The sequence below is a fragment of the Mustela nigripes genome, chromosome 9, assembly GCF_022355385.1.
Source record: "Mustela nigripes isolate SB6536 chromosome 9, MUSNIG.SB6536, whole genome shotgun sequence".
Classification (NCBI taxonomy): Eukaryota; Metazoa; Chordata; class Mammalia; order Carnivora; family Mustelidae; genus Mustela; species Mustela nigripes.
The window spans coordinates 29,778,687-29,799,238 of record NC_081565.1 but is presented as its reverse complement, the minus strand read 5'-3'; the positions used below and the strand labels follow the sequence as shown (position 1 = coordinate 29,799,238).

Sequence of the window (20,552 nt, the reverse complement as noted above, 5' to 3'; positions counted from 1 at the left end):
AATTGTGTAAGAGTGAAGGAAGCTGAAAGAAAGATGACTGCCAATCGATAATTTAGGCAAGTTCAAATCTGGAACTGCTATTTGCTATACTATGTGTAAATCCTCCTGCATTTTTAGAGAGAGGACACTGCCTGGTAAGAGTAGGGATGAGAATGAATATGACAGCTGAATTATTCCAGATTAAGAAGGGAAATAGAGTGGTAGTTGAAGTATGGGCCAAGAGTTTGCTTTGTGGCCCACCTCACATTCCTCGAGAACCCTACTTTGCATTAAGAACTCAAAAGCAAGTAGTATACTTTGAGGGGTTTCCAGGAAACATAAGCACCGAGGAACAATGGGAAGTATCTAATAAATTGTTGGTTGAGGGCTGACTGGTGGGGGAAGAAGGAGCCTTACTTTCCCACCACTTCCATCCTGCCATGCTGAGAGGTAAAATGGACTCTGGAGGCCCCAAAAAACTGTCAGGCACAAGAATCCAAGGTCTGATATTGTGAGTCAGGCTTGTGCACTAATACCACTAGGAGAAGTCTATACAGACAAGGTATTGACAGTATCTGCTAACATTGTGTTCTGTTTTTAATGTGTGTGTGTGCACGCGCACACGCGCATGTGCGTTCAGAGGGAGAGAGCAAGAGATGGGGTAGACACGGGCATGAATACATGCTGATGAGAATGAGCCAACTAATGAGAGACAAGTGCTGAGAATGAAAATCTGATGGTGAATAAGACATTTTCCCCCGAGAAGCTTAAAAACAAGTGATTTTATAGCCCCAAAGTACTCTATTTCCCTTGTAAATTTATTCAAGAAATTGAGTATACATAAGGCACACAGAAATACATGGCAGTCAGGAATGGAATTTATATCTCCAATTCTTAGTAAAACTGATTAGTAGTTCAATAAGAATTTATCAAGGGTCTACACTATGATAATCATGGAGAGATTAGACACAGTCCGACTTTAAATAAGCCTAAAGGTGGGGCGCCTGGGTGGCTCAGTGGGTTAAAGCCTCTGCTTTCGGCTCAGGTCATGGTCTCAGGGTCCTGGGATCGAGCCCTGCATCGGGCTCTCCGTTCAGCAGGGAGCCTGCTTCCTCCTCTCTCTGCCTACTTGTGATCTCTGTCTATCAAATAAATAAATAAAATCTTAAAAAAAAAAAAAAAGCCTAAAGGTGTAGACTTCCTTCCATACATTATCCATTAAGTTTCTACTTAAATATCACATGGATCAACCAGTTTTCCTGAACAGAAAGAAAGTAAATGAAAAGTCATTAGCCTTAGTTCAACTTATAATTCTTTTCAAACATCATCACTTTTTCCTTCATATCCTCAGTTTATTACATTTCACTACCAGAAAGTATTCTTGAATTGCATAAATATGTAAGACCTTTAAGAAATATCCTCGCATAATGTAATTCTAACAAACCATTCATCTGACATTAAATCACCCTTCAAATAATATAAAAAGAAGACCACAATTCAAAATCCCAGACTAAGAGAGTTTCTTCTACAATATCCTAGGAAACAGTTTTAGAAAGAGGGAAAAATATTAATGGAGATGGGGGAAGATAGAATAAAGAAAGGCTAACAAATAATTTCAGAGTCATTCTTCCCCAGAAATATAAATCCTGGCTTGATATCTTCATAATCACAAATCCCTGTTGGTATCTTCTGTAAACAAACTCCAACAGAGTTTGTGCCCTTATCGGAGCACTCTTTGAACTCCATAGCTGAGGTTGTAAAATGGGCAAAAAGACTATTTGTCTGCATGAACTGCTAAATTCCAAACACTGAAATTAAGAATCTGACTTTACTTCTCATTCAAGACCTGAGACTTTAACACATTTCCAATCAGCCCAGAGGAGAGATAGCCCTGATTACAAGCTAAAAAGTACCTGACATATTCCCCTCTAAACTTCCTTTTCCTCAATAAAGAAGAATGGCGCTATCTAGAGTCCTCTTATAAGTCAAAACCTCAAATATGTCTTTGCAGTCTAACCAAACTAATGAAGCACTGTCTCCCTCTCTAAATAAATAAATAAATAAATAAATAAATGTGGGGTGCTTGTGTGGCTCAGTCTTTGAGCCTCTGTCTTAGGCTCAGGATCAAGCCCACACTGGATTTCCTACTCGGCAGGAAGCCTGCTTCTCCATCTCCCACTCCCTCCGCTTGTATTCCCTCTCTCACTGAGTCTCTCTCTGCCAAATAAATAAATAAAATCTTAAAAAAAAAAAAAGAGGAAAGTAAACCTAAATTAGAAGAAAGGAAGTAAGAAAAGTGTATTAGCAATGAAACAGAAAATAAACAATAGAAAGAAATGAACAAAGACGAATCTGGTTCTTTGAGGAGGCCGATAAAATTGATGAACTACAAGCCAGAATGATCAAATAAAAAGAATAAAATTTAAATGCCCAAAATGAAAGGGGGTTATCATTGCAGATACAATAGACCATGAAGAGGAAAATAAGAGAATATTATGAACAATTTTATGCCAACTAATTTGACAACTTAGATGGAGTGAATAAATTCCTTGTAAAATACAATTTAATAAAGAACTGTTTCAAAGTAAAGGAGAGCAAGTGAAGATGATAACAAAAATGTAAAGCATGAACCACGATTAGATCCTCTATCAGGAGGTAAAATTACTATAAAGGTCATTTCTGGGGCATCAGTGAAAATTGAATATGAACAATGTATGATTAGTATTGCTTCAGTGTTAAATATTTTGAATTTAATATTTCCTGATGGAAAATAAATTTCATGGTAGCTGCAGTTTGCTACTATTCAACTAACATTGGAATTCTGCTGAATCAGAAGTTAATTTTAGAGACTACTTTTGAACCTAGAAATCATACAAGTAAAAAAAAACTTTAGGACTTTTGCACTGTGAAATAACCTAATAAAAATAAGATAGAAAAGTGACTGCAGATAAGATAAGCTCATGTTTGCAGGTATGACTGAGTTCAAGGTACCTGTCATTTAATCTCTTAGGATATACAGAACACATGTTAATGGGATTACAAATCAAAGAAGTAGGACAGGGGTGTCTGGCTGTCTCAGTCAGGACAGTATGTGAATCTTAATCTTGGCATCATGAATTCAAGCTCCACTTTGGGTGTAGAGCTTACTTTAAAAAAATACTGCCAAGGGCGCCTGGGTGGCTCAGTGGGTTCAAGCCTCTGCCTTTGGCTCAGGTCATGGTCCCAGGGTCGTGGGATGGAGGCCCGCATCCGGCTCTCTGCTCAGCATGGAGCCTGCTTCCTCCTCTCTCTCTGCCTGCTTGTGATCTCTTTTTCTGTCAAATAAATAAATAAAATCTTATAAAAAATACTGCCAAAAGGATGACTTATACATACTTATAAACAAACAAAGAAGACCACGTTGCCCATTCCTAGGTTCAAAGTCAAGAAATTTAGTGGAATGACTTCCACTTCTGAGTAAAAGGGAGTTTTATGGCAGACCAATACACAAAAAACTGAAAAAGTTGTATTTTTAAAAAAATAGATAAAAATAAAAGCAAAAAACGGGCAATAACTTAAATATCCAGTAATAGCATGATTGAAAGATTATAGTGGTTCTCCGCACCCTTAGCTAGATTCACTTTCCAGTTTGATTTACCTTTGGTCAACCCCAATCAGGAAGCAAACAATACTTCTGATGTAAATCAGGTCAATAGCAGCCTACCTAATTCTACATCACAACACCTGGGTTATTCACCTCACTTCATCTCATCACAAACAGGCATTTTATCATCTCACCTCATCCTAAGAAGGGTGAGTATAGTACAATATATATTTTTTAAAGATTTTATTTATTTATTTGACAGAGAGAAAGAGATCACAAGTAGGCAGAGAGAGGAGGAAACAGGCTCCCCACAAAGCAGAGAGCCTCTGAGATCACGATCTAAGCCAAAGGCAGAGGCTTAACCCATTGAGCCACCCAGGTGCCCCCAGTTTAGCCCAATATTTTGAAAGACCACCTTCACATAACTTTCATTACAGCATATTGTTATAATTCTTCTATTTAATATTAGTTATGGCTAATTTCTTGCAGTACCTAATTATAAACTTTCATAGGTCTGAATGTATAGGAAAAAATATAGCATATATAGGGTTAAATACTATCCAGGGTTTCAGCATCCATTGGGGGCCTTGAGATGTATCCCCCAATGGTTAAGAAAGGTCTACTGTACCTAACATTCAGTTACAGAGGTTATTAGTCAAATTTATTACTCTTAAGGCTATCTTAAAATAAGCAGAAATGATCATAGAGTGAAGGGAACAGGACAATGTGACAGTAAGTTTTAAAATATAGGAAAAAGGTTTTTCATTTGGAAATACACCAGTATGTTAGTGATTATCGGAGTAGCAAGACCAAAATGGTATTGGCTTTCCCAAATGTTTAAAAATGTGCTTTTTCTAATCAGAAAAATGACATTAAAATAAAAAAGAACAGGAGAGGGAGAAGTCTATTTATGTGGCTTGAAATACAACTGTCTGTGCAAATCTATTTCTATTAACACTGAATATTTTATTACCAGGTTTTATGTAAATATATTTACTGAGTTGAAAGGCCCAGCTAACTATAATTGAGAACTCTTTTATACAGCAATTACTTAATTTTTTAAAATGTAAACCATATATAATTATATCATGCTTGGTGACCTCAGTAAACAAGTTAGCAAATCTAATTTAAACTTTTCAGGAAAACCAAAGGTCATCATTGATAGATTTATTGCATTGGACTGTCGAACGGTGACACCTTCTAGTGTTATTAATGGATGTGGTTTATCTTGTCTATTAGCTCAACGTTTCAGGACCACTGCTTCAGGGATGGTACTTTCCCACTTTAATTCTACGGTCTAGGGTCATGTTACTCAAAACATGAACAGCATTGTGTAGGAGTTTTTAGACATACAGAAGCTCAGGACCCACTCTTGATCTATGTAACCAGAATCTGCATTTTAAAAAGATCTCCAAGTAATTCATATGCACGTTAAATTTTGAGAAACACTGCTCCAGGTTACAAACAAGTCCCTCTGCCTTTACACCCATACACAGCTGGGTTTTGCAGTTCTCCAGGTAAAACCCAAGTGTTTTTTCCACACTCCCTTTACTATCTATTACTTCCGTCATGCCCTTTGCACATTTTTCTCTATCTCCAGAAGTAAAAGATGTGCAGGAAATAAGATAATCAAATCCGGTTAAGTTAAATTCAACTATTTCCATACGGAAAACTTTCTCACATAGAAGGAATTTATCAGCTCTGATATTTAAGCTCCAGGGCTTCAGAAACTTCTGATGTTCTTTAATCTGTAGATTATTAAAAATCTCATTGTCCGCTGACATTTATGGGTATGACCATAATGGAACCAATTTTATTAATATGCCAGAATTTATATAACCATCTGACTTTTGCCCACTTCAAAGAAGTTACCCTTGGAAAGGGAATATATACAATTTCCTTCATATAAAAATTATCACTTTTCTTTCAGAACTATTAGTGGTCAAGGTAAAATACATGAAATTCCTTCTCTGTCTTATTACTGACTAGCCATATCTGAAGTCTAAACAAAAATAATTCCTGGGCGCCTGGGTGGCTCAGTGGGTTAAGCCGCTGCCTTCGGCTCAGGTCATGATCTCAGGGTCCTGGGATCGAGTCCCACATTGGGCTCTCTGCTCAGCAGGGAGCCTGCTTCCTCCTCTCTCTCTCTGCCTGCCTCTCTGCCTACTTGTAATCTCTCTCTGTCAAATAAATAAATAAATCTTTAAAAAAAAAATAATAATTCCCAATTTAATCACTTCCTCAACATCTGTAGTTCAGAACTATATGGTAATTAGCTACTTGAGTATTTCCACAAATTGAGTACCTACACCAAAGTCTGCAAAGACCACCCTAGTGGACATCGGCAGGTACTCCAAGCCAATTTTAAAGTTACAGAAAAGGGGGCACCTGGGTTACTTACTTAAGTGGCCAACTCTGGATTTCAGCTCAGGTCATCAGATGAAGCCCTCCATCATGCCTCCATGCTGGGTATGAAGACTGCTCAAGATTCTCTCTCCCGCTCCCTCTGCATCCCACCCCCTGCCCTGCTAAAGTGCATGCCCCTTCTCTGTCAGAAAAATGGGACAGAAAAGCTAAAAAGATTTGACATAAGTATCATCTCCTTTTAAGAGAACATTCACTTAGATATAGAATCTGGCATCTCTCTTATTTTTAAAAAAAAGTTATAGCATTTCCTAGTTGGTATATACTCTAATTTTTTCATTCATAATACTTAAATTAAGGAAATGACTAGACAGAGAAGCAACTTTCACCTTTAAAAAAATTTAAAACACACAACACTCTTCAAAAAATGTACTTTAATTCCAAGAGCTTAATCTAGAATGAACACTATCATTTTCTATTTCTATTTGTGAAGTAAAGCAGTGAAAGAAACAACTTACTAAAATAAACAACATAGATTTTTACATTTCTTTTACAAATATCCAAGTTTCCTTATTTGCATTTATCCTATACATAATACCACCTTAGATTTAAGAGTCCTAACAGGATTAAAACATGTTATTTTAAAACACATTTTTGCATAAAACATGTTTTATGCCTATGAAGAATAAACATCATGTCTGAACATATAATAGCCTCACATCATAGGAATAAGTTTAATTACTGTGTCCTCCAGAGAAGGAAATTTTCATACACAATTGATGATTTGATTCCATTAAAAAAATTTTTTTCCAGCGAATGTGAAAAAAGAAAATCCTGCTATTAATTCATGACATGAGGAAAAAAAGAGGTAATTCATTCTTCCACAGAAAAAGTGGGTTTAGAAAACAGTTCTGACAGCATTTTACATGGTAAAGTATCAAGGCTAATAACCAACCCCTTGCTCAGGACAAAATGATTTCAACATGCTTCTCTTCTGAATTGCTCAGTAATCCCAAGTGATTTTTAAATTGGGAGGCAGGTTACCGGCAATAAGTTCATCAAATTTAGATCTATCATGAATAGGCACATTATAGAAATCAAGAACATCTCTGACCCTACACATCTGGTGAAGCCTGGAGTTGGGCACTGCATGGCCCAGGTCATCAGCTAAACGTGCCAACAAACCGAATTTCAGATGACCATCTTCCAGGGACACATCCTGCCAATTACTAGGTATAGATGAGCCAAAAATTTCTTTGACACAAGATTCCACACGACTCTGGAGATCTTCAGGTGGTATGTATGTTCGGCTTCGTAAGGGCGGACACACCAAAATAGGTTCTTTCTTCACCTCTTCCACTGTCTCAGCCACCACTGGCTTTGTTTCTTTTCTGGAATGATCAAAAGCAAATATGTGAATCTTTGGTTACAAGCTGATGAACACCAGACCCAATCTTATCTATCTATCTAAATCAATAAATAATATGCACACTTACTACTCTCTGGGGCCCTGTGGAGAGAGTAAGATAGGTAGTAGGTACCTGCCTTCGGAAGCTTGTAACTGAACTCGTCTGGTACACACACACAAAAAAAAAATTATAGATTTTACATGCTCTAAGAATTCCAAAAACAGGTAAGGAGGTTTCACATGCTCTAAGAATTCCAAGAACAGGTAAAGAGGTAAATCATTTGCCTGGGATTCCCAGTTTCTAAACCCAATCTACCTCTCTAACCTCATCTCGAATCTCCTATATACACTCTGTGCCCTACCCAAACTAAACTACTACATTGTTTCCCTCTTTCCTGGTGTCATGTGTTACCTCAAGTTATATCCTATTGGAAATGGCTATCTTTCATCTTCACCTATAGAATCTTACTTTAAGTCCTAGAACAGAACTGTTCTCTTCCAAGAAGCTTTACTTGATTTGCCCAAATACAACTACAAATTCCTCTGATCTACTGTAGCATATTATATTGCTGTAACAGTATATCGCATCCTACCTGAGTTTTAATTTTTTTACATTCTATTTCTCTTACCAGGTCAGGGTTTCTGAGCTCAAATACTGACATTTTAGACCAGATAATTCTTTGTTGTAGGGTGCTATCATGTTCATTGTCAGAGTCCAGAGCATCCCTGGCCTCTGTCCAGGATAGGGTAAATGCCATAGCATTCCTGTCCTCTAGTCATAACCAAATGACACTGCCAAATGTCCAGATGGGTAACTTATCCCTGGATAAAAATCACTGTACCAAATTATAAACTCGTTTTATTTATCATAAAGACCTGTTTTATTGATCTGCAGTCCTTTGAAAACTGCATGAATAACTGTTACTGAGTACATGAGCCCATGTCAGGAAATCTGCCCGATACACTACTTCAGTGCTTAATGAAATACTAGCTGATCTGACTCTTGTTTTCCATGGAGTTGGTAACAGACTGGGATGGGTCATCCTTACAGAAATGGGAAGCAGCAGAAAAAAAGATGTCTGGGGGGAAAAAAGAGAGAAGAAAGAAAGAGAGAGAGAGGAAGGTAAAGAGGGAAGGAAGGAAGGAAGGAAGGAAGGAAGAATGGATGGATGGATGGATGTCTGGCCAGGATGGATGGATGGATGGATGGATGGATAGATGTCTGGCCAAGAATATGGTTTGTTGCACTATTTTCCTTCGCCTACTTAAAGATTCTTCCAACAATTTAGCCCTCATTCTGCATCAACTCTTTATCATTTTCTTCTACCTACTACAGAGTTTCCAAGGCACACAATAAGCTGTTAAAAAATCTCCCATCTTCAAAGAAAAACAAAAATACTCCTTAGACTCCGTGTTCTTACCAATCTCCCGGAGTTGTCTATACTTTCAGTGTCTACTTCATCACCTCCCATTTTCTCCTCAAACTACGCCAGTAGTACCGTCAGAATGAAATGTAATCCATTCTTCCCATCTCTGTAATCTAGTATACTGCTCTAGTTTTCTCCATAATTTACCATTTTTTCAAAATTATATCCCACGTTTGTGTTTTTGCCTCCATCAGAATATATGCTCTATGAAGACAAATATTTAGTCGGACTTATTAACAACTGTATCCCTAACACCGAAACATCTGACACAGAGTAGACACTCTATGAATTTGTGATGACTGAAACAAACCTGAAGATCTGAGATACTACTACTCACCAAAAAAGAGGGGAAGCTAATAAATCCATAAACAGATGACAAAAATCCTTCCGGATGGAAAGAGTTTTTGCTTGAACCCTGAGGGCATAAATGGTTCCCTGAAGTTCCCACAAGTTTTGAGGTCCTAACACTGTGAGTCAAAACAGATTTACCTTCAAAATATTCCACAAGGTGCTGTGGGAGAAGCAGCAGACGGGGAATCAGAGACCTGGGTTCTGGTCCCAGCTCTGCCATTAACCCGCTTTTGGGAAAATACTTCCTCTCCATGGGGCCTCAGTTTCCCCATACGTCCGAGCTCTGAGAAGGGGCGTTGTTTCGCTACTGTAAACTCCTTAGGGAAATGTTGACCCACACCTGACGTTTAGTAACTGTCTGTTGAGTCAATCAATGAATACACAAACGAACAATAAGAGGAGGCCACACTTCCCTTCTGAATCTGGCGCGTGAAGGAGGACACCGCGCAAATGAACTTCGTTTCCCGAGCGCTTTCACGTTCATGTTCCGGATTGCTCGTTCCAAGCGAACCATGTTTCCGGACACCGCACGCGGGGCCTGGAACAAGTGGTCCGCGCTGTTTGCTTAATAAATGAATGAGCGACGTGGGAGGGAAAATGAGCGGTGACTCAGCGATCAGATGACAGAACAGGCAACACTGGGCCGCAGCCTTCCAGGAGACCCGCGCTTTCGCTTCTGGACTCCTAACCCTAACCCAAGTGAGGACTAGGGTCGCGTTTCAATAGCATGGCACTCGCTTTTGAATTCGTGCTTTTATCCTCCTCAGTTTCTCTCCTTACTTTCCCTGAACGAGACCCACCATCCAAACTTCCGCTTTACCTGAGTCGAGACCAAAATTCTCTGCGTGGTGCCCCTAAGACGATCCACGTGAGGCCTCTTCTGGCAACACCAGACGCGGACAGTGCGGCCATCTCGGAATAAAGCGGCTTGCTAGCGCTCCGCTCTCAGGGGGGCAGTGACGCGCCAAGATCAGCCAGTCACATGTAAGCTTAGTGGTAGGTGTTCCCTTTTTCCTGTGAAGCGCCACTAGTTTCTCCCGCTCCCTTTGCACGCCGGGAAATGTAGTCCGGTGGCCATTGCCGGCAGAGGAGGGGAACCGAGGCGTTCTCTCAGAGCATGACGGGAGTTGTAGTTGGGGGGCGTCCCGGAAGGTTCCGGGTGACGCCTTCTGGTCCGGGGGCGGGCGGTCATAGAGCTCCTTGGCTGAAAGGAGGAGGAACTGGCAACTGGGAGGAGGCTCTAGCGAGGCCTGGAAGTCTGCGCAGCTAGGCGGGGAGGGAATTGGGGGTTGGGGGACGGCCAAGGAGCGCGTGTGATATGCTGCTGGGGTCGTGACCGCTCGGGGACCAAGGCAGGACCTGGCCATACCCAGCCTGGAGGCCTCGCCTTCCTTGGGCCTAATTTCTGAAGGCTGGGTAGGCCTTAACGAGAGGCTTCTTTCCGTGCGACCGCCGCGGATTCCTGCCCCGATTCTCTGTCCAGGAGATGGCCTCCCCGAGCCCCCCGCCGGAGCCAAAGGTAAGTCCCCCTCTGGGTATCACCGTTCTCTCGCTATAACCGGAGCTAGGCCGCGCCTCCGCCCCCCCACCTCCCTGACCATGGTCTTTAGGGCCAGCGATGTGTGCAGGGCAGTACCCCGTAGTGCTCCTACTTGGCCCCCCCCCTTTTTTTTTTCCAAGAGCGACTTGGTAAATCAGGTGAAGAAAATTAGTAATGTTCCACACATGCGCCCTCATTTGTGAGTTCTTCCAAAGGAGGCACCATTTTTAAACCTCCCCCGTGTTTTATGCGCCTGTCACGATGCTTGGACCCAAGGTAGACGCTTAGAGAAGTTCATGGAATTGAACAGGGTCCCAAGCCAGTGGGGTAGAGTTGGAGCTGGGCAATTCGTGCAGGACACTTGGGGAGTTTGGGGACAGCTTACTAGAATGAAAATGTTAGTGTATAATTATTAAACCAGAAAAGCTCTATCTTTAGGACCAGCACTACTGACGACAAGGATCCAGTTCAGTTATCATCTAGTTTGAGGTGCTTGTCTGTTACAAAATTGGGCCCCATTTGGAACTCTTGGTTATCATGTTCCTCCTAGCCTACCTGGCCCTGATAAGTGATTTCGTCTACTTTCAGTGGTAGACTTGTCCTTGAGACAACAAGAACTGACTACAGAAATCGTGCTATTTCAGGGGTTGCTGACATTTGAGGATGTGGCTGTGTTTTTTACCCAGGAGGAGTGGGATTATCTGGATCCAGCTCAGAGAAGCCTGTATAAAGATGTCATGATGGAGAATTATGGAAACCTGGTCTCACTGGGTAAGAATCTTTTCTTTCTCTGGTTAAAATATCTGAGAGGCTATAAGAAATCAGACTCTGAGAACACTTGGACCACTACCAGTACCAAAACTGCGTTGTTCCAAAGTTCTGATTCAAATCTTTCAGCCATTAATTGTTTCCATGCCTGTCATCCCTAGCTTCCTCGCAATAACCAAAATACATGCCTTTCTGGCTTCTTATCTTCATAATCTCATTCCCATATTGCTCTGTACTTTCCCTCCTGGCTCATCCTCCCACTGATTTCCTCCCACCCCTTTTCACTCTGCCTTCTGGAGCCCCTGTTCTTCTTCACATAATGTTCCTTACCCCTCCTGGCCTTAACTGAAAACTGGCACTTTCCCAAGGACACCACTTCCCTGGCAGAGGCTGCTTATTTTCCTGCATTTTCTTTTTTTCCCCTATCCTTTGTCTCAAGGCTTGAAGGGACAAGTTATGTTCTACCTTTTCAGGGCTGTTCCTGAAGCATTGGTTTAACCCTTCAAGCAAAATTTCTCTTCTTGCCTCAGCAGTCTTGCTCTACCCACTCAATTCCTTCTCACTGTCATCTGTCGACATGTCTTGGTCCCTCACACACAGATTTTGTCACATTTCAGAATCTTCTGTATGCTCACCTATGCAACAGTGATGTAGTCATCACTTAACCCTCACTATATTCCCTGACCTTATTTGCTTCAGGGACCTGGCTTTCCTTTTTTGTTCAGTTCACATCAGTGATCAAACCCTCAGTTTTGTCAAAACAGGCAAATCTTAAACCCTGATATCTTACTCTTTTGAAAATTTTGCAGACATTATTATTATTTTAGATTAACTAAACAGGGGTGACCAAAACAGACATCATCTCTGCCCATGTGGAGCTTACTCTAACTTCTTACCTTTCTACCTCTCCTACTCCTTTTCTCCTACACCTGGTTATTCTTTTTTTTTTTTTTTTAAAGATTTTATTTATTTATTTGACAGAGAGAGATCACAAGTAGGCAGAGAGGCAGGCAGAGAGAGAGAGAGAGAGGGAAGCAGCTGCTGGGCAGAGAGCCTGCTGTGGGGCTCGATCTCAGGACCCTGAGATCATGACCCGAGCCGAAGGCAGCGGCTTAACCCACTGAGCCACCCAGGCGCCCCTACACCTGGTTATTCTTAATCATGTTTGCTGTTCTTGACTTCTTCCTTTCTCCCCGCCAGACTATCAGTCCTGTCCTAACTTCATCTCCTCATCTAATCCATGGACCTACATATAAATTATCACCAGCAAGCTCTCTCACCACCTTGTCATTGTGCTCTTTGCATTCTGCAGACTTCAGATTCTGTGTTGGTTATAAAATCTGCCCCTTCTCCTACCAGGGTTGCTAAATACAGCAAGAGAAGTTCTTTAACTGAAAAGACTGATGCCCTGTGTATATGTATGCATGGCTTTTCTTCTAGTCTGCAGTGGGTTTTTACATCTCAGCCAGTTTTTTATCATTGATTGCTCTTTCCCTTCTTCTTTTTAATGACTATTACAAAAACTAAAGAAGTTTTCCTTGGGTCCATCACCCAGTGGTGGCTTCACTTTCTGTGGCAAAGAGAAGATAGAGGCTACTAAACGTGAACTCCCACCTTCTCTGCTCTTCATGTGCATGCTTAAGACTACTCCTGTTTCCTCGCTTCTCCAAGAGTTTATCCATCTGTCATCTTTTCTTTTTTTTCCCCTTTACAACTTTAGTCTCTATTCCTACTCCACTGGTACCTTTATTTTGATAATAGGTATGTTTATGACTCTTGCAGTTGGGGAAGGAAGGGAGTGGGTGGTGATCCTTTGAGTCACAGTCTCCTTGCTGCTCCTTGTCACCTCCTCATTCACTTCATAGCCAAGTTTTTGTAAGAGTGGTTAATGTGTATTTTGTACTTTACCTTCCATTATCTCTAAGCCCCTTTTCTTGCCTCTCCCATTCCCCTTGAATTGTTTAACATTGGTCTGTAATAACCCAGTTGTCAAATGCAATAGACATTTTTTGGACACTGTTTTATTTCACCTCTCTATAGATATTTGAAACTGTTGCTACCTTCTGTTGCCTTGCATTCTCACACTTCCTCTCAATTTATATGCTTTCTTTGGCAAAGCTTATCTATACTCAGATCATCACCTACTTCTTTGTGATAAGTCCCAAATCTTACTTTCACCTAAGAGAAGCATCTGGAACTTACCTGCCTAAGTAAAAATCCTGGTTCAGCCACTTACAGGCCTTGTGACCTTGGGTGAATTACATAATCTTTCCATGCCTGTTTCTTTTTTACCAAGTGGCAATAATAATAGCACTTACCTCTTTGGGTTACTGTGAGCATTAACAGTTAATATATGTAACGTACTTAGGACCTTGAGTAGCATGTAGTAAGTATAATATAAATGTTGATGGCTGTCACTGTACTCTTTATCCTCTCTAAGAGTGCTAAAATCTTTGTCATCTTCTTTTGAAGACCATGTAAATGACTCACACCTGGCAAATCTCAAATAACCCATTCAGATCTCAAGGGCCTTCTCTTTGGAATTAAGTACTCCTTTTTCTGTGTTACTGTATACACTTCTGTTGAATTTATCACACTGTACTCTAATCATTCTTTATGTTATTTTTCTAACCAGGTTTCCATGAGGACAGTAACTATATTTTTTTCATTTGATTTCTCCAGCACTTAGCGCAGAACCATATATAGAGTCTACTAAACATTGACTCTATTATATGCTCAGCACAGAAGCATATATATTATATGCTTCTAAGTATTTGTGTAATAGAATGAATGAATATTCTCAAGGTTCAGTATCTCTTGACCAGTTACTGCATTAGTCCATAAACTAGCCTCTTGCCTCCAATTTCCCTTTCTTTTAATATATTCTATTTACTGCCACCAAAGTGATTTTGTTAGTTAACTGCTTATAACTTACAATTCCTGGTAGCCTAAAGGATAAAAGTCTTAATTTCTTGTACCTGCTAGGGCCTCTCTAAATAGCCCTCCTGGGTTTCTAGCGTCATATATTATTTTTGCACACCACTTCAATCTCCAGTCATATCAGCTGCTGATTTTTTTCCCCAATATGCCATGGTGTCTCTGAGTCATTGCCAGCTTTATCCACACATATGGTATCCTGGCTGATAGAACCAGACATATGCCCAGCCTTGCCTGCCCCTACTACTGTTAGATGTGAGTACCATATGGACGAAGGCATGGCAGTGAGCCCATCTGTGATCTCCTACTTTCAGGTTCCCATTTTAGCTGAACTACAGCTTTTTATCGGTTATTATTTCTCCCTCTGCAATCTTTTCATCTACAGATTCTGTCACCATTCCTTTGATAAGAGTTCCCTTGGTGAAAGATCACAATTACTTGATTTTTTCTAACGTAGTGTTTTACTGCACATCATCTTGCTTCTTTAGTTAGTACAGCTCTCTTCCAAATTTAATTTTGGTCCTTTATTCGTACCTTTCCTTTCTATGATGATTTTTCTTTAAACACTTTGGTAACTATGTTAATAATACAACTGACAGCTTGATCTCAATTCTCAGTCTTCCAGTTCTTTCTTTCTTTTTTTTTTTTTAATATTTTATTTATTTATTTGACAGAGACAGTAAGATCACAGGTAAGCAGAGAGGCAGGCAGAGAGAGAGGAGGAAGCAGATTCCCTGCTGAGCAGAGAGCCCGATGTGGGGCTCAATCCCAGGACCCTGAGATCATAACCTGAGCCGAAGGCAGAGGCTTAACCCACTGAGCCACCCAGGCCCCAGGTCTTCCAGTTCTTTCAACTGAAATGGATGTCTTCAGTTTTAATGACTTTTTTCTAGTCTGCTTGAGCCGTATTGGACTTTGACAGAATTGGGAATTGCTGTTCCTGTAAGACCTTAAACTCATTGTTTCTCTTCTTAGATTATATATATAGATTATATATATACTTAAAATATATATATTGTGTATTCTTTCCTCAATTGTTTGTTCAACTACTCATCCTTTCAATAAATAGTTAATCAAGCATTGTGCTAGTGCTAGGAATGCAGATTCTTTTACCAAAAAAAACTGTTCTTCCTATACACTTTCGGATTCTAGGATTGGCAGCTGTGGTCAGTCCACAGGCCAGATCTGGCACACTGTCCATTTTTATGAATAAAGTGCCTATTTTGGGGGCGCCTGGGTGACTCAGTAGGTTAAATCCTTTGCCTTTGACTCAGGTCATGATCCCAGGGTCCTGGGATCGAGCCCCACATCGGGCTCTCTGCTCAGCAGGGAGCCGGCTTCCCTTCCTCTCTCTCTGCCTACTTGTGATCTCTGTCTGTCAAATAAATAAATAAAATCTTAAAAAAAAAAAAGTGCCTATTTTATGTATTATCTGTTACTATTATCATGCTGTAGTGGCAGAGTTGAACATTTGCAATAGAGCCTATATGGCTCTCAAAGCCAAAAATATTTATTGTCTGGCCCTTTTTGGAAAATGTATGGTAACTCTTGATATGGCCTAAAGCTTAGCCACTTCCACTTCACCATTTCCTTGCCATTTCTCTCTGCAGCTACCATAGTATTAAAACTAATTAAAGATTATAGAAATCAACTCAAACTAGCTTAAGTCAGCAAGAGAACTTATTATAGGAACAGGTGGCACACAATATATGAGCATGACTGCAACTGGATGTCAGAAAAGGACTAAACCCAGGGGCTTCTGGGTGGCTCAGTTGGTTAAGCATCTGACTCTTGACCTTGGCTCAGGTCTTGATCCCAAGGTCATGTGTTCAAGCTCCACATCTACTGTGGAGCCTACTTTAAAAACAAAAACAAGGGGTGCCTGGGTGACTCAGTGGGTTAAGCCTCTACCTTTAGCTCAGGTCATGATCCCAGGGTCTGGGGATCAAGCACCACATCGGGCTCTCTGCTCAGTGAGGAGCCTGCTTCCCCCTCTCTGCCTGCTTCTCTGCTTGCTTGTGATCTCTGTCTGTCAAATAAATAAATAAAAATCTGGGACGCCTAGGTGGCTCAGTCCGTTAAGCCACTGCCTTCGGCTCAGATCATGATCCCGGGGTTCTGGGATTGAGTTGCGCATTGGACTCCTTCCTCGGCAGGGAGCCTGCTTCTCTCTCCGCCTCTGCCTGCCACTCTGCCCACTTTGTGCGTGCGCTCTCTCTCTGACAAATAAAATCTTTAAAAAAAATAAATAAATAAAAATCTTTAAAACAAAATGAAACACAGAAATTGGATTGCTCAGGAAGGAACTCTGTCTTTGCATTCTGTTTCTTCTTGGTAGACTGGTCTTTCCTCCTCATAACCACATGCTTCTGTCGCTATAGCTTCTGAGTTGATAGATTACAATTCTAGTCGTGTTCAGAATAACTGCCTATTTCAGTTTTAATTCCTGGTAGAGATGCACTTTGAGTCAATTCTCTGCAAATTAGCTATATGATCACAGGATGGGAGCATAGACTAAAAGCATGGCAGAGACCTCAGAAGGTGATTATAGCTACCAAGCCCAGATCTAATGGATAGTCCTTTCTGTACTACTCTGTGTGGAAGTCAAAACTCACTTGTTTTCTTTACCTGTCTCTTTGACGTATTTATTTTCATTCCAGTGTCTCTCTGTCTAATTTACTTAAGCAGAGTATTACATTTTATGTCTGATATGATAAATCATTCTTTTATGTTCTTTTTTAGGATACACTTGTTTTCTTTATTCTTCCAGTTGAAATTTAGATTCATTGAGATTTTTTATTCATTTATAAGATTTTGATTGGCGGGGGTGCCTGGGTGGCTCAGTGGGTTAAGCATCTGCCTTCGGCTCAGGTCACGGTCCCAGGGTCCTGAGATTGAGCCCCACATTGGGCTTTCTGCTCGGCGTGGAGTCTGCTTCTCTTTCTCCCTCTGCCTGTCTCCCTGCTTGTGCTCTGTCTCTCTCTCAAATGAATAAATAAAATCTTAAAAAAAAAAAAAGATTTTGATTGGAATATAGTTGGGTTCATAAATTGGTTTGGAAAGAATTAAGATCCTTATAACATTGAATCTCTTTAGCAATTTGCTTGACTCTATTTATCTGTCTTACGTCCTTCAGAAAATTTTTATGGCTTATTTTCAAAGCTCTCATTCAATTCTTATGAGACTTATTCCTGGTTTTATGGTTTTTATTACTGCATAAGACATTTTATTTTTCTATAACATTTACTAATTTTTTATTCTTGGCAGTAAGTACTTACCACTGTTTATTTTACATCTTAGTTTTCTTGTTACTATTATATTTAACTTAATTTTTTTTAGAAATTATACATGGACATTATATTGTCTGCAAATGACAACAATTTTATCTGATTCCTTTGAGTAAAACCCTAGAACAACAACACTGGGTAAACATTATAAAGAGACTTTCCCTTCTCACAAGGAATTTACAGTCCCATGGAGGAGGTAAATACAGCGCAATAACAGTGCATATAATAGCTATAATGCAGCTGTGGATGAGGGCTGGTAATAAAAAACAGAACATCTAAGTCTGCCACTTGGGCTTAGTGAAGGCTTTGTAGAGGAACTGTTACTTGAATTGAATCTTAAAGAGAAACCGGGAGTTTGCCAGGTAAACAATGTTGGGGGACATTTAGTAAAATGAGATGTTCGAAGAAATGGCATAGAAGATTAGCATAAGCGGGGCGCCTGGGTGGCTCAGTAGGTTAGGGCCTCTGCCTTCAGCTCAGGTCATGATCTCAGGGTACTGGGATCGAGCCCCGCATTGGGCTCTCTGCTCAGCAGGGAGCCTGCTACCTCCTCTCTCTCTGCTTGCTTCTCTGCTTACTTGTGATCTCTGTCTGTCAAATCAATAAATAAAATCTTAAAAAAAAAATAAGATTAGCATAAGCAATTTGCCCACTTTGCAGTGTGAGAGAGTGGGTAGGAGGGTGACTTGAGATTTAGAGAACCTTTTGTGAAGTGCTGAGTATCATGGTGGAAAGAGCTTTGATTTGCTCTCATAAGTGATGGAGTACTAGTGAATCTACAGGTGGTGATGTGACTGGAATTCCATTTCATGCACATCTCTCTGGATGCAGTGGAGTAGATGTAGTATGGAGACAACTTATTGGATGGCTTTTGCATAATCCAGGAAGACATGGAAAGAAGGTAGATACTAGAGAGCTGAATCTTTGATTTTGGTGATTGTTTACCAGTAGGAAAAATGGAAAAATCTAGGGTGATTTTCTACTTTGGGTAATGGATGAAGATGCCTGTCAAGAGAAGATGATTGGAGGTGGAGCCATACATGACAGCAAATGATGATGATCATGTTAATTGTAAGCCCTTTTTGAGACAGGTAAATAGACTATATAGAGAGAGCAAGGTAAGAATGTAAATATGGGTAACAGTAACCTTCAACAGTTAATGAAGGAAGAGAAATACATGAAGGAAATTTATTAGAAAAGGCCAAAGAAGAAATAGGGAACTAAAAGAATATAATGGCATAGAAATCAAAGCCAGATAGTGTCAAAATGGAACTAGTCAACAGTGTCAGATGCTGCTGAATAAGGACTAAAGATGTTTATTGTATTTATTATTCAAGAGTCATTGGTGATTTAGAAGAAGCTTTTCTAGATTCTGGAAACAGAAGCCATATTTCACAGTAGGTTGTAGGGGAAGAGGTGGGCATGGGAAACATACCTAGGAACGGGAGACCTACAGAGTTAAGATTTTATTTCAAAACTTAGCTTTCATTAAGAGAAGGGTTTCAGGTTTGAGATAAAGTTGGGCGTATTTGTATGCTGAGCATATGTAAATATGTTGGCAATGGAGAACAGATGGAGGAACGAGGAAACAAAGGTAGTAGTTAGGTACTCAAGAGACATGGGAGATCAAGAGAAGGTAGGTGAATTAGCTTTGGATAGGAATGGAATATATCTTCATATACCATTGCAGATAACTTTATAGGCAGGGGGCAGAAAGTTCAGGGAGTTCTCTCATCCTTTTTCATTGTGTGAAAGAAAGCAGACCTCTCAAGTGAATTTAAGATATAATACTATTAGTAGCATAAAGAGAAATAAAGTTTCTACTGATTTTTTAGAGTAATAAGAGAAGTGTTTTTGGAATAAAATAACTTAATGACTGGTTTGAACTAAGTGAAAAGAAAACTCAGAGATGACTCCAAAGAAAATTAGAAAATTGAGAGAAAAGAGGAAGTCTAAAAAAGGAAATTGTTTAGGGCCAAATGTATATATCTGTTACCAATCAGTTCTTCTAGTGGAATTATCCAGCAGAGAGCAAAAGAGGGAAAATCGGGGAGAAAGTCAGAGGCAGACTTGAGTTCTGTATGCCACTCTGTTTCATCTTACATGAAAATGTAAGATTTTCATTGCTCAGATGTCTTAGAGACTCTCAGTTGGAACTAAATGGCTCCAACTTGGCTCTTACATTAGAAGGGTAAGAAACCTATGTACTTGAAGAATGTGGTAGGATTTGCGGTAGGGGAGGGCGTAAGTTACCACAGACTGCATTTTCTCTGTTTCTTTCATTAACTGTGACCATGTTCCTTTTGTATTTATTTTATTATGTCTTTCTGTATCATAGACTCCTTGTCACTCCAATGCATTTTTTTTTCATTTTTTAAAAATTTTATTAACATATAATGTATTATTTGCTTCAGGTGTGCAGGTCTGTGAATCATCAGTCTTACACAAATCACAGCACTCACCATAGCACATACCCTCCCCAGTGTCCATAATCCATTATTTTATTTTAAAGGGCATTTTGTCTCAGTAGAGGAGTGCTTTAGTTAAATATTTTATCATGTTTTCTCTCCCCAGTGTACTAGTCATTCATTTTATTAGCTGGGGAACTTCATGTCTTATCTTTGAATCCTGAATCCTTACACACACCTGGAATGCTTTTGTTTGCAATAAGTAAATTCTTGTAAATGAATGAATTGTTGCTTCCCCTGTTTTGTTTTTTGTTTTTGTCTTTTATCCTTTTCAACATTTTGTGTTCATTTCTGTCAGTTATTTGGTCTACTCATGGTTCAGTAATGCTGTCTTACTCATATTTTCCTGAACCTACGTTTTTTATTCCTGCATCATCCTTTCTTCCTTGATAGAATACTTCATTATACTACTACTTGTTCTTTTTTTTTTTTTTTTTTTT

The 20,552-nt window shown here is 39.9% G+C and overlaps 2 protein-coding genes across 4 annotated transcripts in view; one reads left to right on the top strand and one right to left on the bottom strand.

The window, feature by feature from the left end:
* Positions 1–6,345: 6,345 nt before the first annotated feature.
* On the bottom strand, positions 6,346–10,072 carry MRPL50 (mitochondrial ribosomal protein L50). Its single transcript, XM_059411181.1, has 2 exons — positions 9,933–10,072; positions 6,346–7,317 (listed from the first exon to the last, which is right to left on the bottom strand). The coding sequence occupies exons 1-2, from the start codon at positions 10,022–10,024 to the stop codon at positions 6,930–6,932; spliced, it is 480 nt and encodes a 159-aa protein (XP_059267164.1). The 5' UTR covers positions 10,025–10,072; the 3' UTR covers positions 6,346–6,929.
* A 196-nt stretch (positions 10,073–10,268) lies between these two features.
* Positions 10,269–20,552, top strand: part of ZNF189 (zinc finger protein 189) — a 13,988-nt gene continuing 3,704 nt past the window's right edge. The window contains exons 1-2 of one of the 3 annotated variants that reach the window (XM_059411179.1): positions 10,269–10,631; positions 11,342–11,423. In XM_059411179.1, coding sequence (XP_059267162.1) covers positions 10,599–10,631; positions 11,342–11,423 — 115 coding nt within the window. In that variant the 5' untranslated portion in view covers positions 10,269–10,598. Of the gene's footprint in view, positions 10,632–11,296; positions 11,424–20,552 lie in introns of all 3 variants that reach the window. The other 2 variants (XM_059411177.1, XM_059411178.1) reach the window with 2 other exon arrangements.